Genomic DNA, 14671 nt, shown 5'->3' with positions numbered 1-14671 from the left:
CCTTTATTGTATTATCACCTGACCCAGTGCGGGTATAAAATCAACTAGTATTGTAAGATCTGTTCACTTGAGAATGAACCATGGAGGTTCGAAACGTTGTGCAAATTATATAAATAAGTGTAATACACTCTATAGTAAATCACTTCTTTTCTTCACCTCAAAAGTACGAAAATGAGTTTTGGAGAACTGCTATTTCAATTAAGCCCTGATGCTAAGAAAATAGTTAGAGGGATAGAAGCCCTAAACCAGAAAATAATAAACACAGAATATACGGTCATATTCAATGAAACATGTTTGAAAGAAAACCTGCTGCCAGTATACACCAATATATATATATATATATATATATATATATATATATATATATATATATATATATATATATATATATATATATATATATATATATATATATATATATATATATATATATATATATCAATATCTCACTCGCATTAACACCCAGGATTATGTCTTCACAGCTCTGCCAATGATGGATCATTTGGCAACAACTTCCATACATGGAGGCTGGACTGGACCAGGGACAACATGAAGTGAGTTCCAGTGTTTACAATCATTAATTCAATTACTCAGTTTCCGAAAAACGGGAAGTGTTGCCAAACATGAGTGGTGTATTTGTGTGTTTGTAAATAAGTTGAGTTTTTTTTACTCTAAGTATGCAATTGTGTGGTATATATATGCGTGTCTATGCACAGTAACTACAGTGAAGAGGTTTGCAGGTATGTTGAGCTATACAGCAAGAGTTTTGTATGAGGAACCTAGCTAGTTCTCTCAAATGCACCTTTCTTGCTGGTTGTGCCAAACATAACTCTTGAAGATGCAGTCAAGATCAGCGGGATATATGAACAATAGCTCAACTTAGGCAAGAAGCCTTGTATCTTTTTATGCCAGACTCATCTCGCGAGGCACCTTTGAATAGGCACAACGCTCTACACCATTCAACTGTCACTGGGTCTTTACTTCTAATTAATGTTTAAAGGGAAGATCTTCTCACTGATATCTACGGTGTAACAAAATTATAATTACCTCAGGTTCTACGTGGATGGCCAACTCCAGCTGACAGTGGACCCGGGCACCAACTTCTGGGACTTGAGTGGCTTGGGCAGCTCCCAGGACAACCCATGGAGAGATGGCAGTAAGATGGCACCTTTCGACCAAAAGGTGGGCATCAATGATTTTCTCGATTTTAATTTTAACCCTTTCTTTCTGTGAATTTTTCGAGTCACAAGTTGATCAAAATAACCCCGGTTGTTGCATCAGGTCGGTCAAAGATTGCCTTGTTCTCTGCCTAAAGTTGGTTAACACTGCTACGTCTGCTGCTCAATGTAAGTCAAAACATTTTTAGTCTCTTGCTGGTCAAAACTGAACCATTTGCTGCCTATAGTTGGTCAACACGGCAACAAATGTTGCATGTGTCTCATCAGAGGCACATTTCCTGTGTCAACTTAGCAAACACTTAGGTAGCGACATACATCAATTTATTTACATATAATTTGAGTGCACAAAATTACAAGGGCAAGTTGAGGTAAACTAACAAAGCTCTCTAGTCTCTGTCCTCCTGACTTTCATCTCGTCAAACGTTTCCGTGTTATTTGCTCTTCTCTTCCACATAGGGAAGAGAAGTGGTAAAAATCCCCTGGCTCAATGGTCAAACACTCGACCGGCGATTTTCGATGGATTTGGCCTGGGCTCATATCCTGGCTGGGGAGGATTGATTAGGTGCTGATCATTAACTGTTGCCTCTGTTCACCCATCAGTGAATGGGTACCTGGTTGTTAAAGATTTGGCAGGTTGTATTCCAAGGGAAACTAGGATTAAGGTCCTGCACGAAATGTTATGCGTTCTAGTGGCTGTACAAGAATGTAAGAACTCTTGTAAATATAAAAACAAAAGAATATCAATATTTCAACTGCCTCTTCAAAACTCACATACTGTATGTTTCTCTTCGTCCTAATATTTTACCCAGAAATGAAATAGCCCTTAACTTCTTAAACATTGGATCAATATAGACCGCAAATAATAGAAGACTGAAAACAGCACCTGGTTTGACCCAATTTTTAATTGAGAAAATTTCAGAGAATACATTGCTTCATTTCACAACCACTTTTCATACCTGATAAGAGAAATATATATTTATTCATTACAGATCACACTTTTCTGCTAAACTATGATCTAAAATGTTTAGTGTGTTCGACATTGTCAAATGCTTTGAAAACATTAAAGAACAAAGAGAGAACAGCGACTGACGAGATGTAGTACAGAACAGTTTCCCACACCAAGAAACAACATAACGTCGTTGAATAACCAGTTTTGAATGCAAATAAAAAGTCAGAAGTGTCTAGTACATCAGCTAAAAAAGTCAATGAGTATATAATCGAAAATTTTGTTAAATAGTGTGTTTAGGGAAATAATTCTGGAGTTATCACAGGACATAAAAGTTTGGCAAGCTTTTATTATAAGAACATGTACCGAGGTGTTTATTATCATGGTAGAGAATGCCTGCAAGACAGACAGACACACATGCAATTTCGGTGTTCCCTGTTTAAGATTTGCCAAAGAATGTGATAAATGGGATAAGGGACAGCCTTAAGGGCAGGTGTCACAAACAGCTGTAGTTAGGTCAGAGTCGATCTCATCTGTCCTCTATATTCCACTGTTGTACAACAAAGAATATTTACCTTTGAAAATATCACTTATCCTATATTATGGGGCCCAGAAGACTCGCCCATAACATTTTTTACTACTTTTAACTTAATTTTTCAAATTTTAACCCAAAATTCATAAAACATTTTTCTTGAATAGTTGACAGTAACCATTGATCTCCCAATATTGTCTTTCTCACTCACAATTATCTTCATTGATTAATGCTTTTGTGTCCTGGACCTTCTTGGGAAGATATAATGACCCGGGTGACATTTTGTGTCCTGGACCTTCTGGTGTAGATATAATGACCCGGGTGACATTTTGTGTCCTGGACCTTCTTGGGAAGATATAATGACCCGGGTGACATTTTGTGTCCTGGACCTTCTCGGGAAGATATAATGACCCGGGTGACATTTTGTGTCCTGGACCTTCTCGGGAAGATATAATGACCCGGGTGACATTTTGTGTCCTGGACCTTCTTGGGAAGATATAATGACCCGGGTGACATTTTGTGTCCTGGACCTTCTCGGGAAGATATAATGACCCGGGTGACATTTTGTGTCCTGGACCTTCTTGGGAAGATATAATGACCCGGGTGACATTTTGTGTCCTGGACCTTCTCGGGAAGATATAATGACCCGGGTGACATTTTGTGTCCTGGACCTTCTTGGGAAGATATAATGACCCGGGTGACATTTTGTGTCCTGGACCTTCTCGGGAAGATATAATGACCCGGGTGACATTTTGTGTCCTGGACCTTCTTGGGAAGATATAATGACCCGGGTGACATTTTGTGTCCTGGACCTTCTCGGGAAGATATAATGACCCGGGTGACATTTTGTGTCCTGGACCTTCTTGGGAAGATATAATGACCCGGGTGACATTTTGTGTCCTGGACCTTCTCGGGAAGATATAATGACCCGGGTGACATTTTGTGTCCTGGACCTTCTCGGGAAGATATAATGACCCGGGGTGACCTTTTGTGTCCTGGACCTTCTTGGGAAGATATAATGACCCGGGTGACATTTTGTGTCCTGGACCTTCTTGGGAAGATATAATGACCCGGGTGACATTTTGTGTCCTGGACCTTCTTGGGAAGATATAATGACCCGGGTGACATTTTGTGTCCTGGACCTTCTCGGGAAGATATAATGACCCGGGTGACATTTTGTGTCCTGGACCTTCTGGTGTAGATATAATGACCCGGGTGACATTTTGTGTCCTGGACCTTCTTGGGAAGATATAATGACCCGGGTGACATTTTGTGTCCTGGACCTTCTCGGGAAGATATAATGACCCGGGTGACATTTTGTGTCCTGGACCTTCTCGGGAAGATATAATGACCCGGGTGACATTTTGTGTCCTGGACCTTCTCGGGAAGATATAATGACCCGGGTGACATTTTGTGTCCTGGACCTTCTCGGGTAGATATAATGACCCGGGTGACATTTTGTGTCCTGGACCTTCTCGGGAAGATATAATGACCCGGGTGACATTTTGTGTCCTGGACCTTCTCGGGAAGATATAATGACCCGGGTGACATTTTGTGTCCTGGACCTTCTCGGGAAGATATAATGACCCGGGTGACATTCACTATTCACCTTTCCTCTGAAGACACACTTATGAGTTAATAAATTATCTCACGGCAGAGACTCACGGTGAGAAGGGGTTTGGTAGAGGTATTCAGTCATCCCTAAGGAATTATTTTACGTGTGATTTTCCTGTTAACCATCTTTCCCTCAATCCATCCAGCTATCTCTTTATTCGTCTATGTATCCAGCTTTTCATCCATCTATCTGATCATTTATCCATCCATCCATCTAACCATTTCTTGCCTCTGTCTGTGTATCTCTCTGTCTCTCCGTGTCTGTCTATCTCTATCTGACTTTATATCTCTGTCTGTCTCTATTATGTAAAATATAATTTTCTACCATTGTTGTGTGGTTGTTGCCCGTGGGAGGAGTTAGCAGTTTGAAATGTTAAACAAATTAATAGTTTTCCCATTTTCGTCGAGAAAGCGGAGGGACTTGATAAAACTGGAATCTGTGGGAGACTCATCTGTTTCCTATGAGTACACCCACTATCTTCTTACAAAGAACATCGCTTTTCGCTCGTATGCGTTACATGAGGCCAAAAATTGTCGTACTAGGAAATGGAGGCGGCTCGCAAGTGACGTACTGTCCCGTTTTCTGTCTTGTGTCCTCTGGTAGGTTAGGAAAGAACATGTTAAACATTTCGTTTTCTTGACGTTGGAAACCTTAGGAGGACGGGCTGCATAACTGTTGGGCATATGCATAACAGCATAACTCAATAACTGTTGATCATATCTTGCGCAGCGATATTCAATGAGACGTTCTCTCCAGGGGTCTGTCATGTTCACAGAAAATGGTACCATCCGTTTTCTATGTGCGGCGAGTCAGACGTCAAGAGAGAGGTAAACAAGGGAGCGTACAGGACGCTACCAGCTTGGAAGCTACTAGTCATGTATCAGTTTAAGTATTAAAGTCAGTAACCAAGGAACGGCTTTATATCAACCCTACAACCAAGACTTCCTCAGCTACATACAAACACCACACTGGCGACGAGGATGAACTGTGAATGCAGGTATTTGTTCAGCTTAAAACACAAGGAGAACATGCTGTCTCGCCCCCGGAGGAGGAAGGAAGTCGTGCTGTCTGTGAGCACCATACCCGATGCTGCGTGCTAACCAATGCTGTGTGCTAACCGATGCTGTGTGCTAACCAATGCTGTGTGCTAACCAATGCTATGTGCTCACAAGCTGTGTACTGAGGAATCTGTGATCCATGTGTGCCGACGCCGTATACGAAACGACGCTTTGATGCTGTATACAAAACCCGATGTTTTGTATATGAAACGCGCTCTGTGCTACAATTCTTCACGCTGTGAACTGACTGCTGTACCATCTGCTGCCAACTGTTGTACCAACTGCTAACTACTGCTGTGCCAACTGCTGTGCTGCTGTGAGTAGCAACAACACATGTACACAAGGGCTAGGTAAGACATCAGTTGCTGCTATATTATGCACTGTTGTGAACTTTTGCATTAAAATGCTTGTGTGCTTTGCAAAATTAAAGTAATTACAGTGAATTCTTAACTAACATATACAGTGCAGAATTAAAGTAATTACAGGGAATTCTTAACTAATATATACAGTGCAGTAAGTGTATTCTGAGGAAAATTTAAGTGATAAGTTTACATTTATTCAGTAAAAATGGCAAATATACCTCAGTTTCCTGCATTTGATCCTGACTGTGACCAGACAAACCTGTCACAGAGGTGGGTCAAATGGCTTAAAAGGTTTGAAAATTTGTTGATAGTTTCTGACATCAAAAGTGCTGAAAGAAAGCGTGCCTTTCTACTTCATTATGCAGGTGATCGAGTTTGTGACATTTTTGACACACTGAAAGACACTGGTGGTGCCAAAGATTATGACATTGCCAAAGCAAAATTAACTGAACATTTCAAACCAAGGCAAAATACAGCCATGGAAATTATGCATTTCAAGAGAGTCGAACAACTCTCTAATGAAACTGTGGATCAATACCACACACGTCTGCAGGGTTTAGCAGCCCATTGTGAGTTTGCTGATGTTGACAAAGAAATCAAACAGCAAATAATTGAAACATGCACATCTACACGTCTCCGTCGAAGAGCTCTAGAACTTGTTGATGATGAAAGTTCTCTTACCAAGATACTGGATATGGCTCATCGAATGGAAGATGCTGCACGTGATGCTCGTGTCATGGAGTGCAGTGCCAATAACGGTTCTGCCACTGTTACTAACAGTGATGAGGTACGTAAGGTTCAGGGAGGACACCGTGATCAAAGAAGATATCATGGCAAACCTAACAGTAAATTGAGCCGAGAACCACATCACAACTGGGGTCATGTAACAAGACTCAAGCAGTCACAACGACCCACATCAGAGGGTGTCAACAATAAATGTTACAATTGTGGAGAAGACTACCCACACCAAGGTAATGTTTGTCCTGCTCAAGGTAAGAAATGCTATGAGTGTGGAAAACTAGGTCATTTTGGTGCTATGTGTCGTTCCGCACTCAAGAAACCACAGTCAGTGAATAAAAGCACTGTACGAGGATCAGGTCATAGGGGTCGAGGTGATAAACACAATATTGCACCTCATATCCAGAATGTTAATAATGTACAAGACAATATTTCATTACAACCAGTCTCAGATGACAGTGAAGGTGATTATACTTATGGAGTACAATCAATCACAGAATGGAATGATCTTCCAAACAACTCAGAGACTATAATATACATTGCTGGTATTTGTCTCAAAGTTCTCATTGACACTGGATCAAACATTGACACCATTGCTGAATGTCACTAAAAAAAATTTAAAAAACAGTTCCCAAAGCTTGAGAACTATAATGGCAAAGCCACTGCCTATGCTTCAAAGGTAGCCTTGCCAGTGATTGGAACTTTCACTGCAGAGATTAAGTCAAAGAGTGCAATTGCTCATTACTACATTCCATGTTGTTAGGAATGCAAAGGAGTCTCTACTCAGTTACAAGACTTCAACCAAATTAGGGCTACTTCAGCTTTCTAATGCTGTAGCAGTGGAATCTGCAAACAATGTTGATGGTATTGTTGCTGAATTTTTTGATCGATTTGAACTAATGGATTGTTCTACTGATAGCAAAGTTCATCTGCACATCAACCCAGATGTAATTCAAGTTGCCGAGGAATATGTACACTCTGTAGCCTGTGATGCAGTCCCTAAGGCTCTCATTCTTGATGAAATCCGTACTGCAACTCTAGAGGACCCAACTCTGCAAGCAACAGTAGATGCATTGACTAAGAAAAAGTTTCCGTGCATTCCACCCTCAGGAGTTGACCAAGATGTATTCAAAGCACTTGAACGCATCCAGACAGAATTAGGTGTTACGCAACAACGCGACACCGACTTCCTAGCGAGGTACTCGTATCGTAATTCCAGCTGTTCTCCAGCAACGTGCTCTGAAGCTTGCACATCAAGGACACCAAGGTCTTGTTAGGACCAAACAGCTGCTACGAGAAAAGGTGTGGTTTCCTGGCATTGATCGTCAAGCAAAGGACATGCATGATGCCTGTGTCCCTTGCCAAGCTGCAGTGGATACTTCAAGACCAACACCTCTACAACCTTCACCACTACCTGCTGCACCATGGACGGAAGTATCGATGGACTTCTGCGGACCGCTACCAACTGGAGAGTACTTGATGGTAGTCATTGATGATCACTCACGTTATCCAAAAGTAGAAATCATCACTTCCACATCTGCAAAGGCTGTCATCCCGAAACTCGACAAGATCTTTTCAAACTTTGGCATTCCTGAAGTTGTCAAGACGGACAATGGACCGCCATTCAATGGACAAAACTTCGTCAATTTTGCTGAGTATATTGGATTCAAACACCGCAGTGTGATGCCACTACATCCTCAAGCAAATGGAGAAGTTGAGAGATTCATGCAACCTCTCATGAAAGCTGTACGCTGTGCTCATGCCGAAGGACGATCCTGGAAACAAGCTATGTATGCTTTTCTCAGGAACTACCGTGCAACACCACATGGAACACTGGGCAAGTCGCCTGGCGAACTTTTATTTGGACGTCCTATGAGAATCTCACTACCCGTCATGCCAGCCGAGGTAACGGATAAACGTCTCGCTCAGAAGGATGCACTAGCCAAGGGCAAAATGAAAATTGCTCATGATCAACGTGCAAAGGAACAATTCATAAAGGTTGGAGATACTGTTCTCGTTAAAAAGAAAAAAGAGGGAAAGCTAGATATGCCATATCATACAAAACCATATAAAGTGATTAGTGTAAAAGGAACTATGGTAACAGCTAGTAATAGAGATCATAGTATAACACGTAATATGGCTTATTTCAAAGTGATTCCAACTAGTGTAGAAAATGATGAAGTGCAAAGTCGTACAAAGGAAAAAGAAAAAATGAGCTATAACCCGACAAACAATTCATCAAGGAATATTCTTGTATTTAAGGACTCTCGTCCTAAACGTCATGTTAAACGCCCTACACGATTTGATGATTAATTGTGTTCCCATATAATGCAAAGTATTTACTTTTTATGCTCAACTAAATTTAATATTGTTTGAATAATGCAGATCTCTCATTCAATATTTTGTAACTTTGTATTACAGTTTCTTTCATGTTTGTTTAACATTGCATATGTATCTTTAACATTGAAATCCTTTGTGGTAAAGATTAAGTTGTTTAAATTCTTTGTGTGCTTAATTAATGTTAAATGTATGCAATATCTCTTGATTTGTTAATAACTTACTTTGTGTCAATAACTTTGCTTTGTGCTACAAGCATGGTAGACATCCTGTATTCATTCTTTTTAAAGAAAAGGAGGGATGTCATGTTCACAGAAAACGGTACCATCCGTTTTCTATGTGCGGCGAGTCAGACGCCAAGAGAGAGGTAAACAAGGGAGCGTACAGGACGCTACCAGCTTGGAAGCTACTAGTCATGTATCAGTTTAAGTATTAACGTCAGTAACCAAGGAATGGCTTTATATCAACCCTACAGCCAAGACTTCCTCAGTAACACACAACACCACAGGGTCGAACACCATCCATATCTGGTAAGATATGAAGAATACTTTTCCACGTTTCGTGAGGGATTCACTGAAGACGAGGTGAGGCTCTTACAGGAGTGTGTCTATGGGCTGCGAGTCAAGACTGATATTGCCTGGATGACCTTGGTTAACCTCGCCTCGGTCACGTGTAGTCGCTGGTTCTGATTAGTGGTTTTATTCCCCCGCCCTAACTCGTAAATAGAAGTCCTAGGGCCAAACAATCCTCGAACTACGGCTCACCTTGTCTAGGTGATACACGGCCGTCTGCGAAGAGTTTGACAAATAATAACATGTGAGACAAAGTTACACTCAATTGATCCCTGTGTCAGCGTAACCTAACACGTATAAAAATTTAATTTTCTACAATTGCGTTTGGTTGTCATCAATGGGATGAGCTCAACAGCGTGAAATATTAAAAATATATAATATTTTTTACATTTACGTTGAGAAAGCGGAGGAGCTTCAGAAGCCTTTGAAGCTGTGTGAGAATCGACTGTTTTTAGCTAGTACGGGCAAATTATGGACAACAGAAAATTTATGTTAATTTTCTCGAGATCAGTGAATAATGATGCATATTACGACAAGAAAAAAAATTGCTTTAGAAAGTTTACTTTGATAATATTTGGTGTGTAGCCGGCAGGAAGAACTAACAATCTTTGTTGGAGTCTGAATATGACCCTGGCACGTTGCTCCTTTTTGAATTATGGCGACCCCGACCAGCCTATGTTCATCCCGGACCCCAGATCATTTGGGTGAGGCTAGCCTCAATCGTGTGGCCTCCAACGTCGAACAGATAGGAAGACAGAAACGAACATTCGCTCGCTATATATCTATAATAAAACAAACGCCTGGCGTTCCGCGAGCGCTCTGTCATTGGTTCGTATCCTGGCCGGGGAGGACTTACTGGGCGCAAATCCTTAACTGTAGCCTCTGTTTAACTCAACAGTAAAATGTGTACTTGGTTGTAAAAAAGATTCTTCGCGGTGGGGATCGTATTCCAGGGACCTGCCCGAAACGCTACGCGTACTAGTGGCTGTACAAGAATGTAACAACTCTTGTATATATCTCAAAAAAAAAAAAAGAATGTCTGTTCAGAGTTGAAGGCTACAATGGAGAAAAATATGAGCAATGGTTTGGTTATAGGACTATACATTAACTGAATATAATTACTCACTGCCCTTAATGAGAGTAACAACTTAGTTAATTAAAAATCAAATATGATGTGATGAAAATGGTTGGAAGTACATAATATATGAACGAGTATGTCAGCAAGGTTCATGCAGTGTTCATTGTTTTGATTTCATAATGTTGGTATATCCAATTATTGTAGTCTTTTTAACGAGACTTTCAAACTGGTGTTTAAGTGACTAAAATGTTACACTATATAGCTAGGAGCATAGTGTACTATAATGTATAGTGTATGGTGTACTGTTGGCCATAGGGAGAGTGACCACGTAGGGGTGCGTGTATACTGTGACCACCCCACACTGTTGACACACCCACATGCTTGCCTCCACTAACTGTTAACAGTTGTAATATTTATTATTTGATTCCTGGTTCACTAACACAAAGTTCAGGTAATTATATATTTAAATTATTAAAACATGGTTTTATGTTATTATTACAATTATCAGTGTTTATATTATAATTATTAGTGTTGGCAAGATTTGGGAGTTACCCCTATAGATTCTTATATTATTAACTGCATGCAGGCATAATGGATGTCGGTGAGAGCCGCAGGGTAATACTGAAGTCGTACTTTCTGAACCGTTCATCTTGCTCAGTGTCATTATCTTATTTATGTGTAAGGTGAGCTCAATTAATGTTCAGAAGAAAGTGCTAAGCCATTACGACTACATACCACTTGGAAGAGGGATGAGGATAAGGATTTAGGATAGGACGGAGGACTCGAATTTAGATGTATTATGCTAGTTAATTACATTGCAACTCATTATTAGTGTTATTAACAGATAAATACATTTTTTATACTATATTATGCAACTTTGTTGAATTTTTTAGCCACTTTGATTATGAAGTTATTAATTAACGTCGAATTCAGAGTCAGTCTACTAATTGTGCATTCATCAGTTTCCTGGAAAATTTAATTTATGATCCCGGTACTGCAGTAGGCTTCGTTCTCGACTCACAATCTGGAAATCCCGGCTCGAATCCCGAGCGGGTCAGAATAATACATCTTCAGAAGGAAGATGTATTATTCTTCAGATCCTTCTGAAGATGTATTATTAAATACGAAAGTACTTAAGGACCATTCCTGATTCAATTCTTCCTTCGTGGTCTGACACTGTCACATTTTTCATCACGTGTTAATATATTATTTTGTACTCATTTTCTATCACCTAATGCCTCTCTTCACTTAGCAGTAAATAGGTATCTGGGAGATATTAGGGATACCTGGAGTATCTATTTCAGGAGCGTTGGTGGTGATGTTAGCATTTGTAGATTTACTAGCGCGGCTGCTGAGATGGTGATGGTAGGAGTGTTGGGAGCTGGAGAGGTGCCGGGCGGCACCTCTGTGCCGCCCGGGTCTTGGGTGGTTCTGGAGTCTGAGTTGAAATCGACCTCGTGGTCGTCCTGGTGTTAGTCTCCGGAGTGGTAGTGGAGGCAGTGAGACCTGCGCCAGGGGCTATGTTGGGGTCCAGGCCATTAGCTATGTATTAGGTGCTCAGTTCACTGACAAAACGGTGGTTGTCTGGTCCGCCAAGCCGCTCCGCTAGTCTAAGACCAGGGATAATGCCTGCATGTGATGCAGGAGGCCGTTAAGGTGCCTGTGGAGCCTTGGGTCCCCATTGTGAAGGCTGGATTGCCTGGTGCCAGGAGCCACTCTTTGGTAAGACTGGAAAGTCTTCTGGTCGGTTGGTGGGTTGAGCGCCTGGGGCTCTGGTCACGGAGGTAGAAAGGTCGTTCTCTTGGCTTTAAACTGGGCCTTGACGTTTTCCTGTCTGTGGGGGCAGAAGTAGGAAATTGCGGGGTAATTGCCATCACAGAGCAAGCAGCGATGGGTTCTTGTCTTGCATATGGAGCAGTGATGGTCCAGTGCGCACAGGCTGCACCTCTGGAAGGGGTGCTGACACTTGTTGGTGGTGTGGGAGAGCTCGAGCACTTGAAGCACTGCTGGATCTCCTGGTAGCGTTTCATTTTTTACTTGGTGGGGTGGTATTTGCAAGCCGAAGCAGTAGAAACCTTGTGTGGCAGCCTGGGTGGCCGCAGCTATGGTGGAGAAAGTAATCTTCATTGAAGATTTGTCGGTGCTGCAGAACTCTAGGTTAAATACACCAAGGTTCGGATTTTCGTTCTCGATCCACTGGCTGGTCCTGCTGGTAAAAACAGTTCTTCCCGCCAGGAACTGACGCGGGAAGTGAGGATGTAGGTGGTGCTCCTTGCGAAGTATGGCATCGTTGGTCAAGAGTTTTTCTAATTCTTCCTCACATGAAAAGATGATGACGATATCATCACCTTCCTGACTAATGTCTGTGGGTGTGATGCCGGCCACGTCCTTCAGGACCTTTTGAATATCCCTTTTCCAGAAAGCATGACCGTCAAAGAGAGTAACTTTAACCTTTAGACGATTGGATCACATTGTGTCCACACCCTCAACAGTAGCAGTGTGAATATGAGCATTAGCGTTTGAAAAATAATAGAGTAGGGGTACACTGCCCTTCTTAGATTAGGCAGTCATGGAAAGGAACGGCAGATTTCATATGCCGTTCCATTTCATGAGTAAATTCCTTTCCATGTGTATATTTCGTGTAAATTTTAAAATAAGTTTAATACATTCTACAGTTATTTATTTATTTTTCTTCACCTCGAACGAAGAGGACCTTTGAAGAACTCCTCTTCCAATTAAAACACGATGATAGAACACTAGTCAGAGGGAGAGAAGCCTTAAACAAGAAAATAATCAATACAGAACATGCAGTCATATTCAATGTGACATGAATAAATGAAAACCTGCTGCCAGTATACACCAATATATATATATATATATATATATATATATATATATATATATATATATATATGTCGTACCTAGTAGCCAGAACTCACTTCTCAGCCTACTATGCATGGCCCGATTTGCCTAATAAGCCAAGTTTTCATGAATTAATTGTTTTTCGACTACCTAACCTACCTAACCTAACCTAACTTTTTCGGCTACCTAACCTAACCTAACCTATAGAGATAGGTTAGGTAGGGTTGGTTAGGTTCGGTCATATATCTACGTTAATTTTAACTCCAATAAAAAACAATTGACCTCATACATAATGAAATGGGTAGCTTTATCATTTCATAAGAAAAAAAATAGAGAAAATATAATAATTCAGGAAAACTTGGCTTATTAGGCAAATCGGGCCTTGAATAGTAGGCTGAGAAGTGAGTTCTGGCTACTAGGTACGACATATATATATATATATATATATATATGTTTCATTGAATATGACCGCATATTCTGTATTTATTATTTTCTGGTTTAGGGCTTCTATCCCTCTAACTATTTTCTTAGCATCAGGGCTTAGTTGAATAGGAGTTCTCCAAAACTCATTTTCGTACTTTTAAGGTGAAGAAAAGAAGTGATTTACTATAGAATGTATTACACTTATTTATACAATTTGCACAACGTTTCGAACCTCCATGGTTCATTCTCAAGTGAAGAGATCTTACAATGCTGGTTGATTTTATACCCGCACTGGGTCAGGTGATAAGACAATAAAGGTGAAAACATGGGGGGATACATAAGGGATAAATGTGGGGTGAAACATAAGAACAGAGGCAACTGCAGAAGGCCCATTGGCCCATACGAGGCAGCTCCTATCTACATTCAAAGATTAATCCAGTGTAATTGGCCTGTTATGTTGGACATTGTCTTCTGTGTTGGCATCGTTATGTTCTGGTCTTGTCCTTACTCTCATGGTGGGTAGAGTAAATAGTTCCGTGATTTGGGTGTTCATGGTAGGTTGTTCTATTCATATCTGAATTGCTTCGAGAATTTGTAATCTTCTTGCATCTTGGGTTTTGTCTATTATGCAGGTATTCTTGTTCAACATTTTTCTTGTTAGAGTGATGTCATGGGCTTGTCTCATGTGATTCCTAGGGGCACCGGATTGAAGATGGCATGTCAAACGCCTCGTCAGCTTGGTCGACGTCATACCTATGTACTTACATTGAAGGTTACATCCTTCGTGGGGGCAAGTGTACATGTATACAACGCTTGACTGCTGTAGAGGGTTCTCCGTCGACTTCGGGCTGTTTTTGATAAGGAGTTCGGAAGTCTTCTTGGTTTTGTAGAATATTATCAGGTTTATGTTTTGGTTAGGAGTAGTGCTTTTTACTCCTTTACGGATTATTTCTTTCATTATTCTTTCCTC

The 14671-nt window shown here is 40.8% G+C and overlaps 1 protein-coding gene across 1 annotated transcript in view; it reads left to right on the top strand.

The window, feature by feature from the left end:
- Positions 1-14671, top strand: part of LOC123750870 (beta-1,3-glucan-binding protein) — a 95499-nt gene that overhangs the window by 57485 nt on the left and 23343 nt on the right. The window contains exons 8-9 of the mRNA XM_069310326.1: positions 483-554; positions 1053-1182. Of these exons, the coding sequence (XP_069166427.1) occupies positions 483-554; positions 1053-1182 (202 nt within the window). The remainder of the gene's footprint in view (positions 1-482; positions 555-1052; positions 1183-14671) is intronic.

Source organism: Procambarus clarkii, chromosome 67 (assembly GCF_040958095.1).
Source record: "Procambarus clarkii isolate CNS0578487 chromosome 67, FALCON_Pclarkii_2.0, whole genome shotgun sequence".
In the NCBI taxonomy this organism is placed as follows: Eukaryota; Metazoa; Arthropoda; class Malacostraca; order Decapoda; family Cambaridae; genus Procambarus; species Procambarus clarkii.
Note: the sequence above shows the minus strand (reverse complement) of the source record. Positions and strands in the feature narration are given on the sequence as shown.